At 38.7% G+C, this 23,110-nt stretch overlaps 1 protein-coding gene across 1 annotated transcript; it reads right to left on the bottom strand.

The window, feature by feature from the left end:
* Positions 1-1,627: 1,627 nt before the first annotated feature.
* On the bottom strand, positions 1,628-23,028 carry LOC108541756 (zinc finger protein basonuclin-2). The gene is made up of 2 exons (XM_017891427.1): positions 21,076-23,028; positions 1,628-4,848 (listed from the first exon to the last, which is right to left on the bottom strand). Exons 1-2 carry the CDS (start codon positions 23,007-23,009, stop codon positions 4,188-4,190), a joined length of 2,595 nt encoding a protein of 864 aa, XP_017746916.1. The 5' UTR covers positions 23,010-23,028; the 3' UTR covers positions 1,628-4,187.
* Positions 23,029-23,110: the final 82 nt, after the last annotated feature.

The following is a 23,110-nucleotide window of genomic DNA, read 5'->3' on the forward strand; positions in this document are numbered from 1 at the left end:
CTCATTTGCTTGGCACACATCTGGGGTGTGTACAGAGAAAGGGGAAAAAAAGGTCACATTGTATGTGGTGGGAACCTAGTGCATAGTTTCTCCTGAGTAAAATGAGGAGAATGCCTCTGGAACAGCCCATTATTGATATATTCAAAGATTTTTTTTTTTCCTTCCTTAGAGCAATGTATACTAATGGGGCTGTTAACCAGGTAAGTGCCTTTCTCCTCTTACCGGAAGGGCCTGAAAATTCATGACCAAAGAAATAACACTATGAGGACAGTGGCATCATTGTGCCAAAAAGGTTTTAAAACATGTTTGCCATGTTGAAAAGGAAAATGTTAACACCTTTAAAACTTAAAAAGGCATCAGGCTGAACAGGGCAGCTGGACTAAGATTTGGAATGAGTTACACTGGGTTGACTTATTTAAATACAATTAATATCAGAACAAAGAATGCCAAGGATTTTTATCACACTTTTAAACCAGATTACTTATTATCTATCCTTTTTCTTTGCTTCCATAAAATGCAGATATTCCCGAAAGCAGACTAAACCTGATATTTACAAAAACATAGTTTTAAATGATCAAGACAGTAAGTTTCAACACCAGCTAGAGAACATGCACAGTCACAGCGCCTAATTTTGTCCCTGTGATAAACTCTGGCTAAAACCAATCACACGGGGAAAAGCTTGTTGGATAAACATCTAAATCACTATTAATTTTCAGCCAGCATAGAATGGATGTGGCTTAAGAGAAACTGTTTAACAACAAAAAACTCCTATGAAAAAACAAATGAGTAGGAATGGGCAAGATGAAAAGCTCAATGACTAAAATGCTCATCTCTTTATCCTTCCTGTTTGCAAATAAGCCGTGGGATCATCATCTTAACTAGAATTCTAGTTAAGTCAAAACACGACACTCAGGCACACACTCAAGAACAAGCAATACTTTGGGAACAGAAGAATTGTACATTTTATGATTTTCCATTGCATGTACTACATCCGTCCACTCCCCGTCCCTTTTAAGCAAATAGGCTTTATATTGGAAAATGTTATTTACTCATTTAGAAGGCCACCGTAACGACTGGGCACTTGAGGCACAAAAGTAGTAGCAAATAGGGGAGATACTTAAAAAGTGTCAGCTGTCCAGGACTTATTGCCATTTCTCTGACAAAAAACAGGTGAACATATCCATGTTTCCAAGCAAGGGAAACTCTACTTCTAGAATCTCATTACTTCTGGACTTTTTCTAACTGGCTATACACATTAGCTTGGATTGCAGCAAGTAACAAACATTTGTTCTAAGCCTGGTTCATCTGCTGATGTGACCTGCTGATAGCTATGTAATTCACTCACGAGGGCTATCTGACCTTTTATTTGACATTAAATTAAACAGACTAAACATTGCTGTTGTACAAGATGAGTTCTAGTAACTCAACTGAATGTAACTTTTCAAAGTTGCAGAAATAAAAGTGTGTATTTATTTTCATAAAACTACATGTAGTCTATGCACACTGCAAAAGCCAGAGTTTCTATGTTTTGTTGGGATATTAAAAATATTTTCCCACCCTTTTGGAATCTAATCATTTGGTAATGGGGCAACAGCACAATACAGAGAACGCTGAGAGGACCAAAATGTTTGCAAACAAACTTTCATTATTCTTGTTCAATCTTTCACAAACATACTGTACAGAGTCTTATATGGTATAAAACAAAGGAAAACATCTCTGTCTATTCAATTTAACACAACACCAAAATAAAGCAATTAAGTCTTTGGGGAATTCAAAGGTACAAGAAAACAAAAATGGTTATTACTAATTTCCTCAACTTTTTACCATAAACACTTGTCATTTAACATAGTGTTTTGATATAGTTTCTTTTGTACTGCAAATACTTTTGGTCTTTCCTCCCTGTAGAACAAATGAAGAATTGAAATGAACCCCATAGCATCCTCCGAAGGAGGTGAAAAGATAAAGCTCCTAGACATAGCTAGCTTATCTTTAAGAATCTATTGTTTCTGAAATTTTCACAAATAAAAATACTGAATCCCCAACTAATGATGCTTATTTTGGGAAACAATAAATACTGTGAGGTACAATAAATCCTACAGGAATAATAACAACAGAAACATATTAACAGTTTCCTTTGGCAAATTTAACGGAAGTGAATGCTGATGTGAACATAGAAAAAATAATTACAAAACATGAAAATGGAAACGACATAAAAGTTAAAACAAAGGGATATTTCTAACTTTTAGACTGATGAGAGAAATGTCTGAGGCCATTAAATGCAAAAAAGAAATACATTCTCTTTAAATTATTGTGTACTGTCCAACAAAATATTCCTTGTTTATCTCTTCCTTTCCTCTCCACTTAAAAAAAAAAGGAAAAAAAAAAAAAGACAACAAAACAGTCTGCAATGCACACCCTAATGGTTTTGGCTGCAGACTGAACTTGAGTAAATATCATCATTTAGTCAGTATGTTGTGGTAGCTGAGGCTGCCGATGTGGTTAACCAGCTCAGGCAACATGTGTAAACATCGGAAACAAAACAAAACAAAAAAGGTTGGGAGAATAGTCTCTTCCCTCTTTCTCACTCTCAATTGCTTGGTTTCAGGCTTGCTTTCATTTCTCTCTGACAAATCGTGTGGGGAAACACGAAACACTGAACACTGAGAGATCCTAGTTTAAAATCCCCTTCTTCTGGCTTTTCAGAAAGGAGTGTTGCTCAATTCAAGTTTAGCACATGTTTTCAAAGCTTCCAAGTACTGCTGCTGTTAAATGCCTTTTGATTTTGTCTACCAAACAGGCCTGAATTATAGTACGACTGCAGAATTTTCAACAAATTAGACAGCCATACAAGAGACTGACCCAGTTCAGAGGATTTCTTTCTAAAGGATAAGGGTTAGGGCCCTGGAAATGAGTGTTCAACTCTTTTACTGTATTCATCTTTGTTCCGTAGCGGGTAATTTGGGCTTTTGTATCCTGAAATATTATCCTGCCTCTGAAGAATAAATGCCTTGGCTGTTTCACACCACATAATTTTGTTTTCCTTTTATGTAACTTAACGTATAAGCAAGAAGGATGCAATGTTGATTCTAATAACATTCGGCACTTGAAAGAATCACCAAGTGTTTTTTTAAAAAGCGGTTTTCTGGTGGCCGACAAATTGGCCTGTGGTTATGTTGAGTGACTAATTGTATTTTCTTTTCTGGAAACTTGTGCAAAGTTGGCAGTTTTGTGTTAACACTAATACTTTGTTTGGCATTTGTGCCCTATACTGACCAGACCATTTTTATACAAGTGAATTTTTTTTTAAAAAAGACACTTACTGAAGTATGGCAATAGTTTAAGGATAAAAAAGAAGCATGGTTATTACACATCCCCTTGTAGTGTATGAAAAAAAGTGCATGACAGGATTTATGTACTAGTACAGGACATTTTAAAAAATCAGATCTGTGCTGTAAAGCATGCCAGCACCTCTTTATCACTATATCTAACAGGTAGTAAAAACAAGACCATGTTTTTTTAAAAAAAAAAATGTGCATTAATGCTAACATAAATGAATAGAGCTAGCCAGCAAACTATTTTTTCCTGCATATCTAACAGCTGGATGTAACTGTAAAAATTAAACAAAAAAGTTAAACAACCATCAATACAATTGTTTTACATCAATGGCCCCTCAAGGCTAAATATTTACAGGTGAATCTGCCATGCTTTAATTGAAGGTTCTTTCAAAACCTTAAAAGTTCACAAAAGACAACTATAAGGAGTTCCTTTTTGTTTCTTTTTTCTTTTTTTTTCCCTTTTATTTTTGCAGGCAACAGTCATGGGTACAACAAATTGTCTCTTTGGGGAAGACCAAGAATTATTCTGTCAAAACTGGGGCTAGTTGCACACTGTGTGTGTGTGTGTGTGTGTGTGTGTGTGTGTTTAAAGGGGTACTCTGCCTTCACCCTTAAATCAAAGATCCCACTCCTTTCCCAAAACTTTTATAAAGGGAAGTGAAAAAAATTCAAAAGCACCTAGTGTTTATCTTATTTATCTCAAGGAAATACGTGTGTGTGTATGTAGCCACAGAGCATACATAAATGCACACACACACACACACCCCAAGTACATAAGCGCACACTGACTATGGCAGTTCAAACACGTAGGCCATCTGGTGAGAGCTGGCATTTGTAGTGTCCATTCTGAGACTAATCTACTGAAGTGAAGGGAATGTTTTTGTGGAGATTAGGGTTCTGACTGTGCCGATTTCGGCTTCGTACAGAGGAAAACATCATATTGCAACCTGGGACTTTGCACTTGTGCATTTCTCGCAAATGCACGGTTTTGTAGTGCACTCTCAGGGTCCCTTTGTTGCTGTACATTTTGTGGCAAATGTTGCACATGATCCCACCATTGCTCCCAGACAAGCTGCTGAACATAAGAGATCCTGAAACTTCAGCTCCTAGGCTGCCAGGGAGGGCAGGGGCCTCGGCCTTGTGTGCCGACTCCCCACTGTCACTCGCCCCGTCAATGTCATCGAGAAGAATCCCCTCGTCGCTGCCTGCGTCGGATTCTCTGGAGGAATGGATGCTGCTGCTGGACTGGAGGCTGGAGGTGGTGCTCAAGTCAAGGACCATGTAGTCCTCTGCCATGCCTCTCCCATACCCGTTCAGGTGGGAGTCTTCAGTCCCTGCGGGAGAGGAGGCATCTTCCCTGACATCGAGCCCCATGGGGTGCTGGGCACCATAGATCTTCACCAAAAATTCATCGCGGAGGTCCTTGCTAAGGGAGGGCTGCGATGAGTCCAGGCCCATGTCATCGAGTTCTTTGGTCAACAGTTTACGATGTAGGTTTATGTTGGCACTGTGTCTAGGAAAACAAGAGGGAAGGGGGGGTAGGTGGATAGGGGTTGGGGAGGGGTGAGAAAAAGGAAAGCATTTTAAAATTGATTCAGCTTTCACTAGGTATCAAATAAGCACATTCACTGCTAATTACACCATTATAAAAGCAAGCATTCTCCTATATCCTCAGGATCTGGGAGTTTAGTGGTGATGGTGGGAGGTGCAATCAGGGGAACTTTCCATTAACATAATTTTTATAAGAGAGTAAAATCTGTCAATGGTATGAATGCAAGCCCATGCACCTTTTTCTCAGTGATTACTGTTAGTTTTACTATGTAGCAGCATCAGCTGCAGAGAATTTCATGGCAGAGATTTTATGATATATATTAAATAGAATAAAAGAATAGAAACTTTCTGCTTGTCTAAATGGAACAGTCTAAATTTACCTAAAAACAAGAAAAAATAAACATCTTTTCTATACAGCACACACTGTATTTTGAGGTATAGGAAAAATTCATTTTTTAAAAAAGTAGTCAGGCTGGGCACGGTGGCTCACGCCTGTAATCCCAGCACTTTGGAGAGGCCGAGGGCGGCGGTCACGAGTCAGGAGATCGAGGACCATCCCTGGCATAACACGATGAAACCCCGTCTTTACTAAAAATACAGAAAATAGCCCGGGCGTGGTGGTGTGCGCCTGAGTTCCCAGGTACTGGAGGTGAAGGCAGGAGAATGGCGTGAACCCGGGAGGCGGAGCTTGCTGTGAGTCCGGATCGCGCCAGTGCATCCAGCCTGAGGACAAAGGAGGACTCCGTCTCAAAAAAAAAAAAAAAAAAAAAGTAGTCTAGATAATTTAGATATAACTTCAAAAAACAATGAAATCTTCCTTCTCACCCTCCCACATTTCAAGTTTTAAGAAAAAAAAATGGAAAAACAATAGCTTAACAGATTAAGCAATTTGACGGCGGCCGGCCAATAGGGTTACAGGCTGTCTTTAACAGACACGAATGCCTTTTGTCAGAATGATTTGGCAAATCCCAGTTTAAATCTAATAATAAAATACATGTTACTTTTAGAAGTATGTACATTTTAGTGTCCCAAATATGTTCATCGCAGTATAATTCTACTTTAAAAATTTTTACATTATTTAAGCAAAACTGAAAGACCAGAAACTTTTTAAAAAATAAATCCACCCACCTTTTTAAAAAAAGTCATACTTAACAAACAGAAAAAAAAAAAAACCCCCAGAGGTACAAAATTAAAACACGAGTAAGTACAAAAATAAAATAAAATAATAAAAAAAGCAAGCACAACAATAACACAGGGTTCCTCTGTTTTAACAACTGGAACCCATACTTCTTAGGACAAGCAAAAACTTTTATTCTACTCACTGAGTGCTTTGCTTGTATTATATACTATATATATATAGACAGGATTTGTCCCAGAGAATCCACAGGGACATCATGATTTACAAAGCCTGATATGTTATCATCTATCTGGAAACATTGTCTTTGTATTTATATCCCCCACTTATTTTTAAAGTGCTCTTGGGCATATACCTCTCTCCACCTGCAAAGGCTCACATGTTCAACAGTACCTAAATTGAAGGTTACCCTTCCAAAAAATAAACGAACATATCTACAGATAAATAAAAGCTTCTCAATACTGGTGGAAGCTCTACAGCTTGGAGAAGTAATTGTGATAAGAGAAATGACCTAAATGGCTGATATAAAGTTCAACAGACCTCCTGATTACACTTAAAAGTATGGAAGACCAAAATGCGTCATTCCATTTGGTGACAAACACGGTTGATATTTCCTAGAGATGGTTGAGAGGTATGTGCCTCAGAGACAAGAAAGGTGGGGAACACTTCTCCACCTTTCCACACAAAACAATATACAGCACTCCGGGTTTTAAGGGGCAGAGGGCAGCAGCCCTCTCCAACTGCACTTAGGAAGGCTGAGCTTACCTTGTGACAATAAGATCAGCTTTCTAATCTTTTGCTAAATCGATCACAAAAGAAAGCAAGAATAAGAGACAGAGAGAGAGAGAGAGAGAGAAAGAGAGAGAAAGAGAGAGAGAGAGAAAACAAATTCACATTCTAGACATCTGGTTTTGAAAAACGTAAACAATAAAATAGGGATTTAAAACGTTCTGATCACAAAATTATTTTCTGTCATAAGCGATCATCCCATATGCTGTCTTGATGATTTTCAGATCAGCTGTATAATCCAAAAATCATAAATCAAATTAAAATAAACCAAATTCACAGCATCATCATCATCCACAAATGAGTATTAAACAGATGCATGCAGTGTGTGGGTATGTGAATGATAAACAGAAGTTGTCCCCACGGTCCCTGCTATGACACAGTAATTTCCCGTTTCCTTGGTGTCAGATGCAGATGACTCCAAGTGCAGGTTGCTAAGCAAAGTGCAGGAAATGCCTACTGTGAGGTCTTTACTCTGACATGTGGGTACACCACCAGAGTTATTACAAGAATGTGGAAGTAGAGTTATGCTATGCGCTATTATTCTATTGATAAAACAATCTGCCAACTATATGCAGCCCACGAAATCCTATCCCTGCTCATTATTTTTAACACCCTCCCCCTTTCTTAATTTCACGAGCACACATTTTGCGATGACTGTAATCTAGAACTCTGTTGCTTCTCACACATCTGCAGTTACCACTTCCTAGGTTCACTGCTGAGAAAAATAGCAGCCAGACACACAGCAGTTGCACCAAGACACACTGAATAAGGAAGAATAAATTAACATTGAGAAAAGGACACACTGATCACCCAGATGGACACGTCTTCCCTAAGATGACTTGTGAAATTACACATCTCCACCAATATGTTACCAGGAAGAGATTTTCTCTTCATTTCTCACTTACAGCAGTAGAAATCTGTAATCTAATTAGACAATGTACCAGCCCTCAATATCTGTCAACAAAACGATGTGCAGAAATGTGTAGACCAGCTCTGGCACTCTGTTCAACAGTGTCCCTTTTCCGCTGTCAGCAGTACTGTTGGCCTCTGCTAATATAATTACATTGACTTTTATTCAATTAAGTGCCATCCCTCGCTTCAAAAAAAAAAAGCTACTTTATCAATTGATTCAGGTGTAATGCAATAATAAAGATGAACTCATGGCAGTGCATTAGCTCTGCTCTTCATAACTTCAGTACACGGGTTCATTCATGGTAGTCGATTTCCATTATGCGACCACAGTTCACGAGAATTGATTCTTTTATGTTCAATTCTTAATCCATTTCATTTTTGTTTAATAATCCTCCTAAATGCCATATGCAAAACACTTGAAGTGGAGATGGGAAGGATGGACTGAGGAAAGTCTGCTGTTCACTCTCATGATAGTGGCCTTGAAGATTTTCTCACAAACTCACACCAGTATTCCTAAGGTGGAAGGAAAGCATGAGAAGGAAAACAGACTAAAATTCTTTAGAGGGTACTGATCCTGCCCAAGAGGTTAGGGTTCAGTCTCCACAGAATGGACAAAAGACAGCACTTGATTTTAACAAAGACCTATTGTTGGACTCTTGAATCATTCAATCCAGACCATTAGCTGTCATAAAATACTGTCCTCATGAGATACAAAGACCTAGGGTTAATAGCAATTTGAGGACTATTACAAGTTTATCAGGATCAGCAAAACTGAAGAGGTGAAAAGAAAGGGAAGATGGAATAGACACAGAAAGAACTCTCTCCTACTGATAATCAGATGTAGAGAGAAGACCCTAAAATGGGAGGAAGGCCAGAGAGTGCTGGAAACCGGAGGGGGACTCCCTGGCAGAGGAAGCCATACTCAGTTGTATGCAACAACTGGAACAAAGAATCCAACAAGGAACCAATTTTGAGCTCTCCAGTGATAGAGATGGTTTTTCTAGAAACAGATTTAGTGTTCTGAATATTTATCTCTAGGAAAGAGGGAAGAATTATCATTAACAAAAATCTAGACTGTATTAGAACATCTTATATTCTATAAGAACATGAACAGCAGAAAGGTTTCTACTTGCTTTGATTTGAAAGGCAAGAAAGAAACATGCAAAGAAGTTCCTCTTACAGAAAAAAAATGACTGAAATGGAGAGAGAAAATGAGTTCATAGGTAGAAGGGATACGGATTTGGTCTTAGTAAGTGCAGTGGTAATCATTAAGGCAGTGGTCCAAACCTTAGCCCCAGATGTTCACTTTCAAGAACATAACTAAATTTTATTCAATATTATGTGTCCTGCACATGAAGTAGAATACTCTGTACAGAGGAGATACTTAAAAGTACATTGGTTTCCCTTCCATCAATAATATGCATGAGTCTTCAGGAAGTATTTCCCAAAATATACTGTAGAAGGGAAGAAAACAATGATCCCAAGGTAGGACTCATGTAACAGAATATCCAAGGAAAGGTGGTGGCGACACAACAAATGGTGATTCTGACACTATTAATAGCCTAATGTGTTATAAGGGAATGCCACAAAATTAGGACATGAAAAAGTCCTGTAACTTGGGCTATGCTTGGAATTACAAATGCTTCCCTTAAACCTCTGTAATCTTTCTATACTGTGAATTTACCAAAAGCTTCTTAAAGACCAAGATCACCTTTAAAAGCAAAAAGTTATAAAACCTTGGACTGGGGGGAGGGTGCTGCAGAACCAAACTTCTTTCTTCTTTGAAATGCTGAGTGGGAGTACTCTAACTGGACTAAAGTGGACTACCAGTCTTTTTCTGTTCCTTTGATGGAAACTTTACCATGCAACCACAAAAGACATGAAATTCATCAAATGTAGGCAAGTAAGTGCAAATGCCCTTCAGAGAGAAAGCAAGTCTTGCCTTGGACTTCTCTTTTCTCATCACATTAAGTTAGATTTAATGTGATGTCTGGTCCATAAAATTAAAACTAAAACAAAACACTATCTAGAGAAAGTGTTTTGAGGTTTTAAACTTGACTTTAAGATACAGGGAAGACGCGAAAAAGAAAACAAAAAACAAAAAACAAGTTGCATGACCAAATTAGAAAATAAGACTGTGGCAGTCAGAGACTGAATAATGAATCAAGCTATAGGTTGCACAAAGTGTCTTAATTCTTAATCAGATGTGAACCAGTCTAAACTTACTGAATTGAAACAAAACACTTGATAATTAATTAGAATGCCTCAAGTGAAAAATAATTGAGGCCCCACTTTGGATTAGTTTTTGCCTTTATTTTCCAGCTCAACTCTGCCGTTCAACACACACACATTCCCAAATTCTCAAATGATATTGTATAGAATGATCATAACATATACATAGCAGATACCATATGCATGCCTATTTGTTTGTATGTATGTGTCTACATACATGTATATGGGGAGAGGGGGAGAGAGAGAGATAAATTTATATCCAATCTGGGTAAGTCTAGATGCTAGGGTTAAGTATATTTTAGGACTACTGCGTCAACAATACTTTTGAGTAGAAATGTAAACCTGCTATCCAAATCCACAGAAATGAAAAATTAAAACTTCTGCCTCTCATTAGTTCTTTTCTTATCTGGATTGCTACAATACTATCTATTACACTTACCTCAAAATTTTGTATTATCATTTATTAATAATGAATGCTTATGGCTCTGTGCACAAAATGATACTTTTGACACTATACCTTTCTGTAAAATTAGTAGTTGTTCTACAGGTTATTATTTAAAGATTCTGTCCAAAAGATCTGAAAACCATCCCCTAGCTCAGGAAGAAAATTCAATGTGAAATTCTACTGGGTAACACTCAAAAAGCCCCAAACGTAAGGAAGTACATATTAAATGCAAGAAACAAAATCTAAGCAAATTCTTGCAAATTAAAAGTATGAAATTCAGTCATTTCAACCCCTTTCAATATAAAACAAATCATCCATACTGGTCACGCAGGCAGTTTCCTCTACATTCAAATTATTCACTTGAAGATAAGCTCCCACCAAACTCTTTAGGGGTTTAGCTAATTTACTGCACAGATACGGCACGTCTGTTGTAATAACAGGTAGGATGTATTGGGGTCGACCATTTATCAGAATTAGACTTCTTTTCTCAATTCACAGTGAATTATGCTGCCTACACGACTCCCCTCTCTCAGAGCCTGCCATCCCCGTATGGCCCCTAATGTGGCAGGCAAACAAAATTGACAGTCTCATCTTGTCAACAAGGGGCGATTCTCCTGAGAAGCCATTTAACTTTGCAGGGGAAGCAATGTATTAATGTGCTTGTCCCAGGAATGTTAATCATCTTCAAGCTTCCGATCTAGCTTTGACGTGAACGAAATCACCAAATTTGTTTATTAAATGAATCGTAATATGCTAATAAGAAAGCATGACATATATGGAAAAGCCAAACAGATGGTTTGTTTACTCCACTTTGCAACTTTATAAATGTTGTAACTCTGAAGACGTTAGTGAGAATTATTGGTTTGTTGGCAGAGGCAAACATGTCTTTCGCATACTAAATCTGGTGCTACAGTTAGAAAACAATTTGTCATTGCTGTGGAATGCATAAAAAATGTTAATGTAGGGATGGCATTTGGGAAGGCAGATTGGTAGATGGAAAATGTGTATGCTGGATGCTCAGGTTAAGTGTAGAATTGATATCCAGCAGCCCCGTTCCCTAACCATTTTACTTTTGAGTTGTATCTGACACATCGAAGCTTCTCAAGGGTGCTGATTATTCAATAGGTACCTGTTGTGCTGTAATGTGAGATGAGTGTTACACTGTGAACAGGATTATGTTTTCACAGCATTTGGAAGTGTTCTCAATCAGGCAGCTCATATGGTGCTCAGTTTACTACTATTGTTGGGTAAGAAAAAGCAAAGCCATGAGCCCTGGCATCTTTTAAGGACTCACTGAGAATAAATCTGAGCTTTAATTTTGAGTTTTATATTTACCCTGGACAAATTAACCCTCAAGCTTTCCATTCCTTGTTTCATATAGTCTGACTTATATAAAGATTTTAGAAGATATATTTCCAAAATAATAGGAGCTAATTTTTACAGGCATGTGCCACCACGCCCAACTATTTTTTTTTTTTTTTGGTCAGTATAGAAGGGTTTTGCTATGTTGGCCATGCTGGTCTTGAATTCCTGGTCTCAAGCAATCTGCTTGCCTTAGCCTTCCAAAGTGCTGGAATTACAGGCGTGAGCCACCACGCCCAGCCTAAAATGGTTAATTTATGATCTTCTTAAAATACAACATTCAGGATGCATGAGTTCCCCAAGGGAGGTGACAGTATTTTGTAGGACAATCAATATCATTATTTAGCTATGGCTTTATCTAGAATTCTGTGTTGAAAATGAAACTAATAAAGACACCTGAACAAGAAGAGTGAGCATAATCTAATTTACGACTTTGATTAAATGTCAAAACTACCAGCCAAAAAAATGAAAACTTCATTTAACCAACCAGCAATGCATGTATGCTACTAAATGTTTTAGTATTTAGAAACAGATGATTTTGTGAAGTTCTTTTACTTTTATTTGCACAGGCAGAGTCTGAAATGCAGGATTTTGTATTAAAGAAGTACTTATTCCCTCTTATGTTATTAACCACTCTCGACATCCTGGTCATAGAGATACATGTTGAGACTACCACTAATCTTGTGGGATTTCCTGGTGTATCACCACACAGCACTGAACTTTTTACCCAAGAAATGAGAGAGCAAAGTGATCTAAAGAAACCACTGAGTTCATCTTGCTGTCCAAGGATCACTTTGAAGCAAGAAAGCATTAGCAACTGTTCCAGCCTGGTGCTTATATCTCATTTGAAACATCTCATTCCTGACCAACAAAGAAAATTTCAATAAAGTACTTTTACTGATTTAACAACAGTGAGCTCCTGGGAATGTCAAAGTGCTAAGCCTTTTCCAAGGAGAGAAGAAATCAGCAGCTCAAATATAATTAACCTTCCATTCTCAATGCAAACTGCCACGCATAGGAGCTCTGCAGTCTATTAGTGAAGTTATAATGGCCAACAGGCAGAAGCAAAATTGGTCAAAAAGTTGGCTGCTGCTGTCATATTTTTGGAATTATGATTAATGGCACTAATAATGTGGATGATTACTGATATGTGTATCTCCAGCAGTTTATCATATTGCTTTGGCTGCCTACGTCCACAATAAACAGGATGCTATCATTTACCTCTTTATTGAAGGCAATCCTTCTCTTGAAGGAGCATATTCTAATTACTTCGTAATGTTTTATGTCTTAAACATTTTGCAGCTCTGGACCTTGCTAACTGCTTCGTGTCTACCATTGATTAATTACTGAATGTTTAATCAAAATTTAGAAACTAATGTAGTCATTTATGAGCACACTGCAGTGCCAAAGTAGTTAGGCTTTGCTCCCAAGTTTGGAGAGTGTTGGGTTCAAAATCAAATCCCAGTCATGTAGGAGGATCCAAGAATTTCACCTTGGGTGCTCTGAAGTTGCCAATTCCATCTCCGCTGATGAATGGAAGGTAATCTAACTACAGGGTAAACAGCATCTTTACCTACCCTGTCTTCACTGGATTTCCCTTTCCTCTTTCCTCAGTTCCCTGATCAACCGAGCACCACTGTTAGCTGTTGCTGAGAACAAGAAAGACCTCGTGAATACCCATCATGAGAATATAGTTTTGAAGTGGTTAAACAAGTGAAAAATAATTTGCTGGGACAAATACATAAGTTTTTTTTAATGTGGATTTTTTATGGTACTGTCATACAACCATTCACCGTTGAAGTTAAGTGTTTTTTTAATACCATTACTGAACTGCTGAAATGGATGCTAATATAGCTTGGAGTGCTAATGTCAAGTCCTGGTAATAAAAAAGACAGACTGCTGAATGAAATAATTTCAAGTAAAAAATAGAACAAAAGTGCTCTCTCTCTTGCTCTCCACTTTTATTGAATTGGGACTGACTGAGCCAATTGCTTTAGAAGTCTGTAAAACACAATTACGAGTGAGTGAACTGACCCACCAGTGCCCCCTCAGTGACAGAGCAGACTAAAAAGGCAGCAGAGTTAGAGCGGCTCCCCTCCGCTGGCCATCAGACCTACAAGGCTACCAGCTGCAGTTCTGTTGTTCTTGGTGCCCAAATGGGTCTCATTTTACTTACGAAATCTTATTTCCCATCAATGTGATAAAGTTACTTCATACATCACTCTCTAAGATGTAGATGTCTCTTCTGGCAATTAAGAATGATCTGTCTTTTGATATTCTTATTTATGTGGATGTTTATGTATAAACACACATATACATTATGTGGATGAATTTAGATTAGAACATTAGCACAATTTTTGAATGGCTGGTAATAATTCAGATTGATATATGCAACAGCAATATTGAGGCACCGTTTACATATATTCTGTTAGAAACACTTGTCTTTTTTTTCTTTCCTAAGGTAAAGTCAAAATTAGAGCAAGCAACAAAAAGAATTAAACTAGGAGTGGGTAACATTTTCCCCCCTAGTTAATAAACTAAGTAGTAAACTCTACAAAGTACTAGAGTTAGGATCACTAACACTTTAGGCATAACAGCTTTTTACCAGGAATTTACAACTCCTGTTTTAATTCAAGCAGCTTGCATTAGGACATAAAATCTAGGTATATTTTAAAAGTGTAGTTTTATGTGAAATAACTGAAGAAAACTGTCCTTTCCTAAAAGTATTCTTTCTTCCTTGTCTCAGCTTGCCTGCCTCTCCCTCACACACGTATCTTGGCACTCAAGAATCAAAGTTACCAAATTCCTCTTTTATGACATTGCAATTTTTTGGCAAGGACAAGCTTCTTTCCAATTCTGCCACATTCATTTATTTGAAGCTTGTGGGAGTCTTCTGGCAAGCACATTATTTCTGAGAAGGCTTTAAAAAAAGAAAAAAAAAATGCTTCATTGCTAAACCTTCATTATGAAATTTAGGCAAAGAAGGTATCCCTTCCTCTTAGTACAACCACGAATGATCACTTACAGCAGAAGGGTTGACAGCAGCCTTTCACCTAAGACAAAACTGAACTTACCCGAGTTATACAAGTGAATGTTAATGTACATGTACGGTCTTACCACCCTCTTCTGGGTAGAAAACAGCCTATGTGTTTTAAAAACAGAAGATGGGCTACAAAAATGAGCCTCTCAAAGAAATGGTTAAATATAAGAAAGATTCACAACAATAAAGTCTGTGAGAAGGTCAGATAGACTCTGAGGGAGGTGGAAATCAGGAAGACCCTTTCAAAGTGGTCTCATCATGAAAAATACCACTGGTGCAATCAATATGTGCATTCTGCTCAGATATTTTGGCCTGAATTTTCAAGATAATGCTGGCAAGAACAGTAGATTGTTCCTTTATGAGGAAGGTAAAAATAAGAGCTATATAGAAGCATTATATATGTGCAACAGAAGTTATAATTCCACAAGAGACTTAATGTTAACTCCCATCAATAGAAATTTGTAAAAATCTCTTTGCATCATGAAAAGGAAATCATTCATCAGCCATGAAGCTCTGTGGTCTATTTGGTACACAGTTCTGAAGACGGGGGAAATGACTGGTGTGGTTCTTGAAGTGGAGGAGTGAAAGGTCAGCAGAGGCTTAAATGAGCTTGTCTTGCATCCAGCTGGGCCAGCAGGAGGTCATTAGGAAGATCCGAGGCTCACTTTAGGCTTGACAGAGTCTCTCTCCATGATACAAGGAGACCGTTTTGCTCACTGCTCTTCTCCCAGTATCTAAAAAGAACCCCAGGGACAGGAATGACACTGAAGTTTATCTTACTACCAAAGTTTTGCTTGAGGAGGGCACAACTAGCAATTACTCAGAGGGGGATTTATTTTGTGTTTGCTTCTGATGGAAAGTAATGGAGATAAGTACAAAAGGTTTATTGATCTGGCTCTATTGTGAAACCAAATAGAGTAGCAGGGGAAAAAAAAACAACTCTTCCTTAACATTTAGAAGTCAGAGGACCTGCACAACTTCACGTTATAAGAGAATTTTAGAAATGGAGACTTGTAGTTTGATTGGCAATGAAATGAAACAGCTAATGCTTTAAAATGTTCTCCTCTTTTACTTGGAGGGGATTACCACATCGTATTTGACAGCTAATTATATTAGGGCAAATATACTAATAGTTATCCTGAATTGGTGCTAAGTGGTTCATTTCTTAGAGGTATTACCTGGTGAAATCATGTGTATTTACTGAAAAGCCCTCCCTAGAAAAAGTTCTGTATAAGTTTCCAAACATAGAGAATCATGGAAAACATGGATGTTGCTATGCTGAGAAGGTGGTAACAGGAGGTAGGTAACATGTTCTCGCATCTTCACCTCTGCTGTTAATGTATGCAGTGGCTCATCAGAGGTAGCTCATGTTAATTTATTTCTGCATACCTGTACAGGGCTGGAAGTCAGGTAATCAGACCAGCTAAAACCATACATTTCTGCTTTTTAGCTACAGCTACCCAGAGGCCTATAGAGGAACAAATTTAGTTCTGGAGACATCAGCAGGTTTTAATAAACCAAATACACATGTCTTCCTCCATAGGAATAGAGAAGTTTCCACGTTTAGATGTGGACTGATTAAACTAGCAATCAAATGGAAGGTTCACATGTGACACCAATGGTTGCCTCATATTTATTTATAAATCACCCTCAGCAAATATAATTTGGTCTTTAAATTTATTCATAGGGCTAAATCATCTTTCTACAGCTTGAAGATCAAACATATATGCTTACCTTTCTGATAAAATTTAAGACAAACCTTGACAACTAGCAGCTACTACTCTGAGAAGAAAGGAACAAAGATGGTAAAACTCAAGTAGGATGAAACAGAGACAATGACTTCTTACTATACAGGTCATCTAGTTGCTGAGTACAAAGTCTTCATTTTAGATGGGATTTTAGAACTGCCAATCATTAAGACAAATATGAATAGATTTTAACCTATGAGCAAATGATAAGGAATATTAGGAAAGAGAACAGAGGGTATTTGTTATTTTTCTTCCTGAATAGAAACCAAATTAACTTATAAGTAGGCTCCCCTTCAAAATGAGTGACCTATGCCACTCAGGTCCTGGGGATCAAAAATCAAGTCAGAATACGAGAAAGGATGAAAGGTCAACTACACCCAGCTAATTCTGACTATCAGGCTCTCTTCAAGAGAATTTCCTGTATGAAGGCGGCAGGTTCCAGGCCAGTTAGAATTTCCTCTTCCTAGGAAAGATTTCATATGTATACTTCATAATGGAGGGGCAGCCTCCTGTTCCTTAACAGAACAGCAGCTCAGCAGCAGACAGATCAAGGGATAAACAAGAAGGAGGAAAGGGTCTTTAGAGACCTCAAAATCGAACACTACACTTTGTTATCAGGATATACTTGAAGACTTTAGCAGTCACCTTAAAGCAGCAGTCCCCAAACTTTTTGGTAACCAGGGACCAGTTCATGGAAGACAATTTTTCCACAGACGTGAGTGGGGGGTATAGTTTTGGGATGATTCAATGATTCAGGCACATTACATTTATCATTAGATTCTCTTAAGGAGTGTGCAACCTAGATCCTTCACGTGCATATTTCACAATAGGGTTTGCACTCCTGTGAGAATCTAATGCCAGCACTGATCTGACAGGAGGTGGAGCTCAGGCAGTCATGCTCGCCCGCCCACTACTCACCTCCTGCTGTGCAGCCTGGTTCCTAACAGGCTATGGACAAGTACTAGTCTGCAGCCGCGGGGTTCGGGACCCCTGCTTTAGAGCATCAGAGTTGTCTACAGAGAAAATTATTTACATTTCACTTCTATCACTCAGAATAAAAATTATTCTAACAGCTACCTAGTTACAAAGATGAATCACACTTTGTGTGTATTAGCTTGCTCTCTGTCCATGTGGAATGGTCCTCTTGGCTTCTGAATTTGTTAAACACACACTCATTTACAACTATATAGAAAAGAATAGATTCGACGCTGTTGCTTGGAATCTTTAGCCCTAACAAATCTTGCATGTGTCTCTTCCCTTCCTCTGTGTCACTTTACACAAACAGCATTGTTGCTTTTAAAAAATCTTCAACTTGATCTTATAAAATCTAGAAGGATCACCAACAAAGGACCTGGTAATCTTTGCTAATTAACTGCCAAACCTAAAATGTAGTATTTAACATCTTTCTACTTCCCATCTTACTAACATGCCTATCTGGAGACCAAAAATGCGACTACCTCATGTATAACCACTTTGGAAGAAGCCCAGGCAGACCTGTGTAAAACTCCTCCAAGGTGTTCGAATCATGAAGAAGTCTGCTTTTATAAACAGAAGGAAGAGGGCAATTCTGTTAGCTTTATGACAGGAATCTCAGAAACCCTATAGCCCTGCACACTTCAGCCCCCACTCAAAATCCCCTCTAATGCTTTATTTGCTCAAGGAAGACATTGTGGAGTCAAGGATGGATGAAACTGAGACTCTGGGGAGAGGAAAGAAATGGGTCTGAGGACAGCAGGATTAAAGACAAAGGAGGGTTTCTGTTTGAGAAGGTCTGTTGGCTCAAGAAAAAGGTAAGAAAACTTGTCTTAGCTTCACAGCAAATTAAAAAAGAAAAAATAGGGAGACAAACTTCCTGGGGTTCTTGTGACTAATAAAGTAAAAGTGAAGAGACAGGAGAAGGTAAGTCTAAGAGACAGATCAGAAATGTCATCCAAGAGGCTTTGTGAATAACGAGATTAAATCACAGGTTGACATTCATTGACGAAATGATAATAAAAGGCTGAAACAGGAATACAATTATGTTTCACAGTTCACTCTGCTGAGATGCAGGAAGAGGCAGGCACCCCAATGGCATCACTGGTTATTTGGTGTAGCTAAACTCATAACATTATGTTAATTCAAGTCACAGACTCAAACAAGATGAAAACTTTTCTTAAGAAAATATAATATCAAAATTAAAGTTATCAGAACTTGTGTGTTTATAACCTAGGATCAAAAGAGTTGTGTATTGTTAAAAGCAAAATTTCAAGTAAGAATTTAAAAGTTTCTATTCTACAATTTTTTGCAATCTACTTTTCCATTTATCTTATGTGATAAAGCTCCAAAGTGAAAAAGATTGGACATACTGTGATTTCAGCCAAATGAAATGTATCAACTGTCTTCTGAAGCTTGCTATCTTCTGCGTGACTGAACACCCTGGGAGCACATCTGTACTCTTCTTTCCACCTAGAATATCCTCATCATCCTAGATGTGGGTCTAAACTTATATATGGTTAGTCACGCACTACAATCCTGATAGCTACAATAAAAAATGAAGATTGAAGTATTTTCCTGCTATCAATAAATGTTTTTCCTCAGACAAACCAATAAGCAGTACCTCAACAGTACCTCCTTATGTGTGAAGACATAAACATATGAGCACTTGCGTTTTCTAGGAATTTTACATAAATGAAGGCTTCAAACGTTGGGTGTGTAGCCTTTTGGTCTCACAGCTATTTATTCCAGTGCTATGACTTGCAATATTTTCAGCAAACCAACTAAAACTGTGACAGGAATTCATGCAATTAAGATTAAATTTTGGCTTGTCTTCAAACACTCCATTTCCATAAATATTTTATGCAGGTTTTGAGTCTTTTTTTGTTTAAAAAAATGCAATGCATTAACCTCATTATTAGTAGTGTACTATCTCAAATTTAAAAGAATGAGTATTGCTCACAACTTGGGGGAGGTTGGGTACAGTATTTTATTATTCAAAATATAGCCATCTTATCTGATGTATTCTGGGACTGTCAATGATACCTTGGAACTGAAATAACATGACTATAAACTACTTTTACAGAACAAAGTAAATGGGGGTGGGAAAATCATTAAAAAATGGTTTCTCCTCAAAGCATGTTTTGGGTTGTATAAGAAAGTTACTTATTTTTCTTAAAGATTTTGCTTTTCAAAGATTGGCCCCCTTTTATTTCAGTAGAAAGATAAAAAATATTCTTCAAACTTTTATTTAAAAAAGGACTGATTTCCAAATATGAAGACAAAACAGAATATTCCAGAGATAGGACACTACTTTTCAGTGGTATGTTTAATGTTACTTTGCCAAAGAACTCTACGCAATTGACAAGCACTAGAATTACTGCTTACTAGTGGTGGCTCTGTAGAAACTTTCTAGTTAATTTAATGTGTTTCTTCCATTGATTTCCACTATGTTATAAAATTTTCTCTAAAATATTTTTAAAAGACAATGTAGAACCAAAAACCACACCTGATATAATGGTTGAAGAACTAAACTAGACTGTGACCCAAGTCAGGCTGGTGGTGTATTATGTAAATGATCTGCTCACAAGCTTATCTCAACAAATGCAGGATAACCGGACTATCCTGCCACTGACCACCTTGACACATTCCATTTATATTACATTTTCTTGAGGATTAATAAAGAACTTTGTAGGTTTAGGACCAGCTGCTTCTGTTTAAGCCCAACTGTTTCAGAGCTGCAACTACATAGCAAGAGTGTGATGTCATCTGAAGGCTGGACATAATACATTCGTGCTGGTCCTCAAAGTATATGCACACCTCCCCTTCTGTGAATAATCCCCATGGTAGACTATAGTTTAGAGATGTGCTCAAAGCCATTATGAAGTTAAGATAAAGAAACCCACACCACCATACCATTTTCCCACATCAACAACTACATCTGTCCCATTTCCTTCTGATATTTTCATGACTCTTAAAGAATTCAAGGACACTAAATACTCATGGAAGGAATGATAACATTACTGGTTATACCTACGGAGATGCAGGCTGTCTCGATGTCCTGGACCTATGGTTCTTTCCATCCGTAAATTTCTGTTTCTATATTGGATAAATATGTGTGTATGAAGATAATATATTGATTTAATCAAAAAGCCACATGGCAAAGCAGAAATATAAATATATAAATATATATATAACGGAAGCTGCGGCTTCTAAGTGAAGGTTCACGGGGAAGCAGGGAACCGTGTACATAGTTAACTTATTCACACCTAGATGCATGAAAACACATACACACACATATACACAGAGCACAGAGAAAAATGGCGTGCATTACGGGTAAGATGGCACATGATTCTGCATGCTTAATCATCACAAGCACCAACTGCAACAATCCTTCATGAGCATGGCAGTCTAGTTATCACGTGATCACTGTGGACAATCTTTACAGTGCATCAAAAACATCTAAGTTGGATTTCTTTTAGTGTGAAGTCCAACATGACTGAAAACTGGCACCCTCCACCCCCAGCAGGAGCAGCCAATGGAGATTTACTGACCTGTCTCTGCTTCGGCGAGAGGGGAATGCAGCATTGCAACCAGCCACTGTGCAGACGTGCATCTCTTTCAAGTGAACATTCCTGTAGTGAAGTTTCACACTGTAGGAGCTTTTGAAACTCTTCTTGCACACATAACATATTTTGGGGTCTGGGCTAGAACACAGGTCACCTTCTGGGGAGAACTTTTGAGGGCTGCCATAATTCAGAGACGATGTAAAGCTCTCATGCAGGGCGGCCATGCTGGCACCCCCACCGTTGTACAGTCCATACTGGCTCATGTAAAACATGTCATAAGTGGGGTCTGTAAATTCTTCCTTCACCTTGATGATGTCCTGGTGAGAGGGCTCACTGTGGTTCTCATCAGGCCTCTCACTATTCATCAGGACTTTTTCACTCACTTCGCTGTGAATGTGCTCATCCCCTTCCATGGATTCCTCGCCCAGTTTGGGCTCCGAAGACTCAGACTCGTTCTCATAGTCCCGCTCAGGCTCTTGGTCTTCAGAAGTCATGCTGTCGGCCCTCCTTATTTCAGTCCTTGAAATGCACCGGGTCCTGTTATGCTTAGAAAAGTCCTTCACAGACATGCCTGGGCTCATCTCCTCTTGGGAGTGACAATGATTGTCATGGCTCATGTCATTGACCACAGCTCCACCATCATTGGGGTCATCATCTTCATCATCAAACTCATCGGCGGTATCAATAATTTCCTTCTCAATCTTCACAGGCATGCTTGACTTCCTGGGCTTTTTCTTGGGTGCCAGGTCAGCAGTGGGCTCATGGGTGGCCATCATCACTGCTGGCACTACTGGCTCAGAGGGTGGCGGGGGGTGCTGCTCTATGGTACCGCTGGTTGGAATGATGGGACTGGTTGGGAGGGAGGTTGGAGGACTCACCATTTCCCCTGGAGTGAGTAAACTTCTATAAAATGGAGGAACTGGTTGTACAGTCTTTAGCCCAGAAAACACCAGCTGGCTAGGGAGAGGATTTTGCAAGACAGGGTCTAGAGGGGGAGTGGTAAAACCCATTGGGGGCCGGCCAGGGCTTGTGAGTGCCAGATTTGATTTTGTACTTGCTATGACAGGGGTGGCAGCTCCTGAGGTGGCCCGAATTAAATCTTTATCTCGGTTATTCCTTAGCATAGGCATGTGAAGGCGAGGATTGGGGTTTGCACTGTGGCGATTACGACTTCGGAGGGAGCTAAAGACCATGTTGCAACCTTCAATGGTGCATCGATGTTTGATCTTCAGGTGAACAGCATTGTAATGAATTTTGAGAGTACCTTTGTCATAGAATGTCTTCCCACATGCATTACAGAACACTCTTCCCTTCCTAGAGGCTGACCCCATCCTTCTCATCCGATGAATCCGGAATGAGCTTTTTGGGTGATCAGTTTTAGTTAAATCACTGACTGGGGCAGAATTCTGAATGGGAGAGACACAGGCTGGCTCGGTTTTGGGCTCCACATTAGTAATGCTGGTCAGGGCATTTCTATTGGGTGTTTGATCATTCTTATAAGGTGTGGGAGAAACTTCGGATTCACTGCTCTCATTATATTCATTCTGAGTTGAAAGGCTGGGTTCCCGCAGCCTCAACCCTGGTTGCTCTAACAGTAGCCCATTTGGAGGCAACCCTAGCAGTGGCGCTGAGACAGGGTTTATGTACTGGAATGGAAGGAGAAATGCAAGGCTGTTTGGGATGTTTTCGAAGTGATGAATGCTGGAAGGATTGCTATTCTCTAAGTGAGCAAGGAGGCTGGGACTCCTGGTGCGATTATTGCTCTCAATGAAAGTCCTTATATCTGAGTCTGTCTTTGAAGATGGTACAGCCACGGCCTGCCCTTCTTTCTCCTGAATTGCCATCAGCTCCACAATGGATTTGGTTTCTCCAAACCGCAGAAACTGCTGAAGGGTGATGATTTCCTCTTCTCGAGACATGATGGCCCAGCGGTCCAGCANTTGCTTTTCAAAGATTGGCCCCCTTTTATTTCAGTAGAAAGATAAAAAATATTCTTCAAACTTTTATTTAAAAAAGGACT

Source organism: Rhinopithecus bieti, unplaced genomic scaffold (genome assembly GCF_001698545.2).
Source record: "Rhinopithecus bieti isolate Rb0 unplaced genomic scaffold, ASM169854v2 scaffold_71, whole genome shotgun sequence".
NCBI classification, from domain to species: Eukaryota; Metazoa; Chordata; class Mammalia; order Primates; family Cercopithecidae; genus Rhinopithecus; species Rhinopithecus bieti.

Bases quoted from the DNA above. Each gene is read 5' to 3' on its own strand.
- LOC108541756 (XM_017891427.1), bottom strand. From the start codon at position 23,009: ATGTCTCGAGAAGAGGAAATCATCACCCTTCAGCAGTTTCTGCGGTTT. The intron at 4,849-21,075 runs GTCAGTAAATCT...TTGTTTTCCTAG, and splicing joins TCTCGCCGAAGCAGAGACAG to ACACAGTGCCAACATAAACC.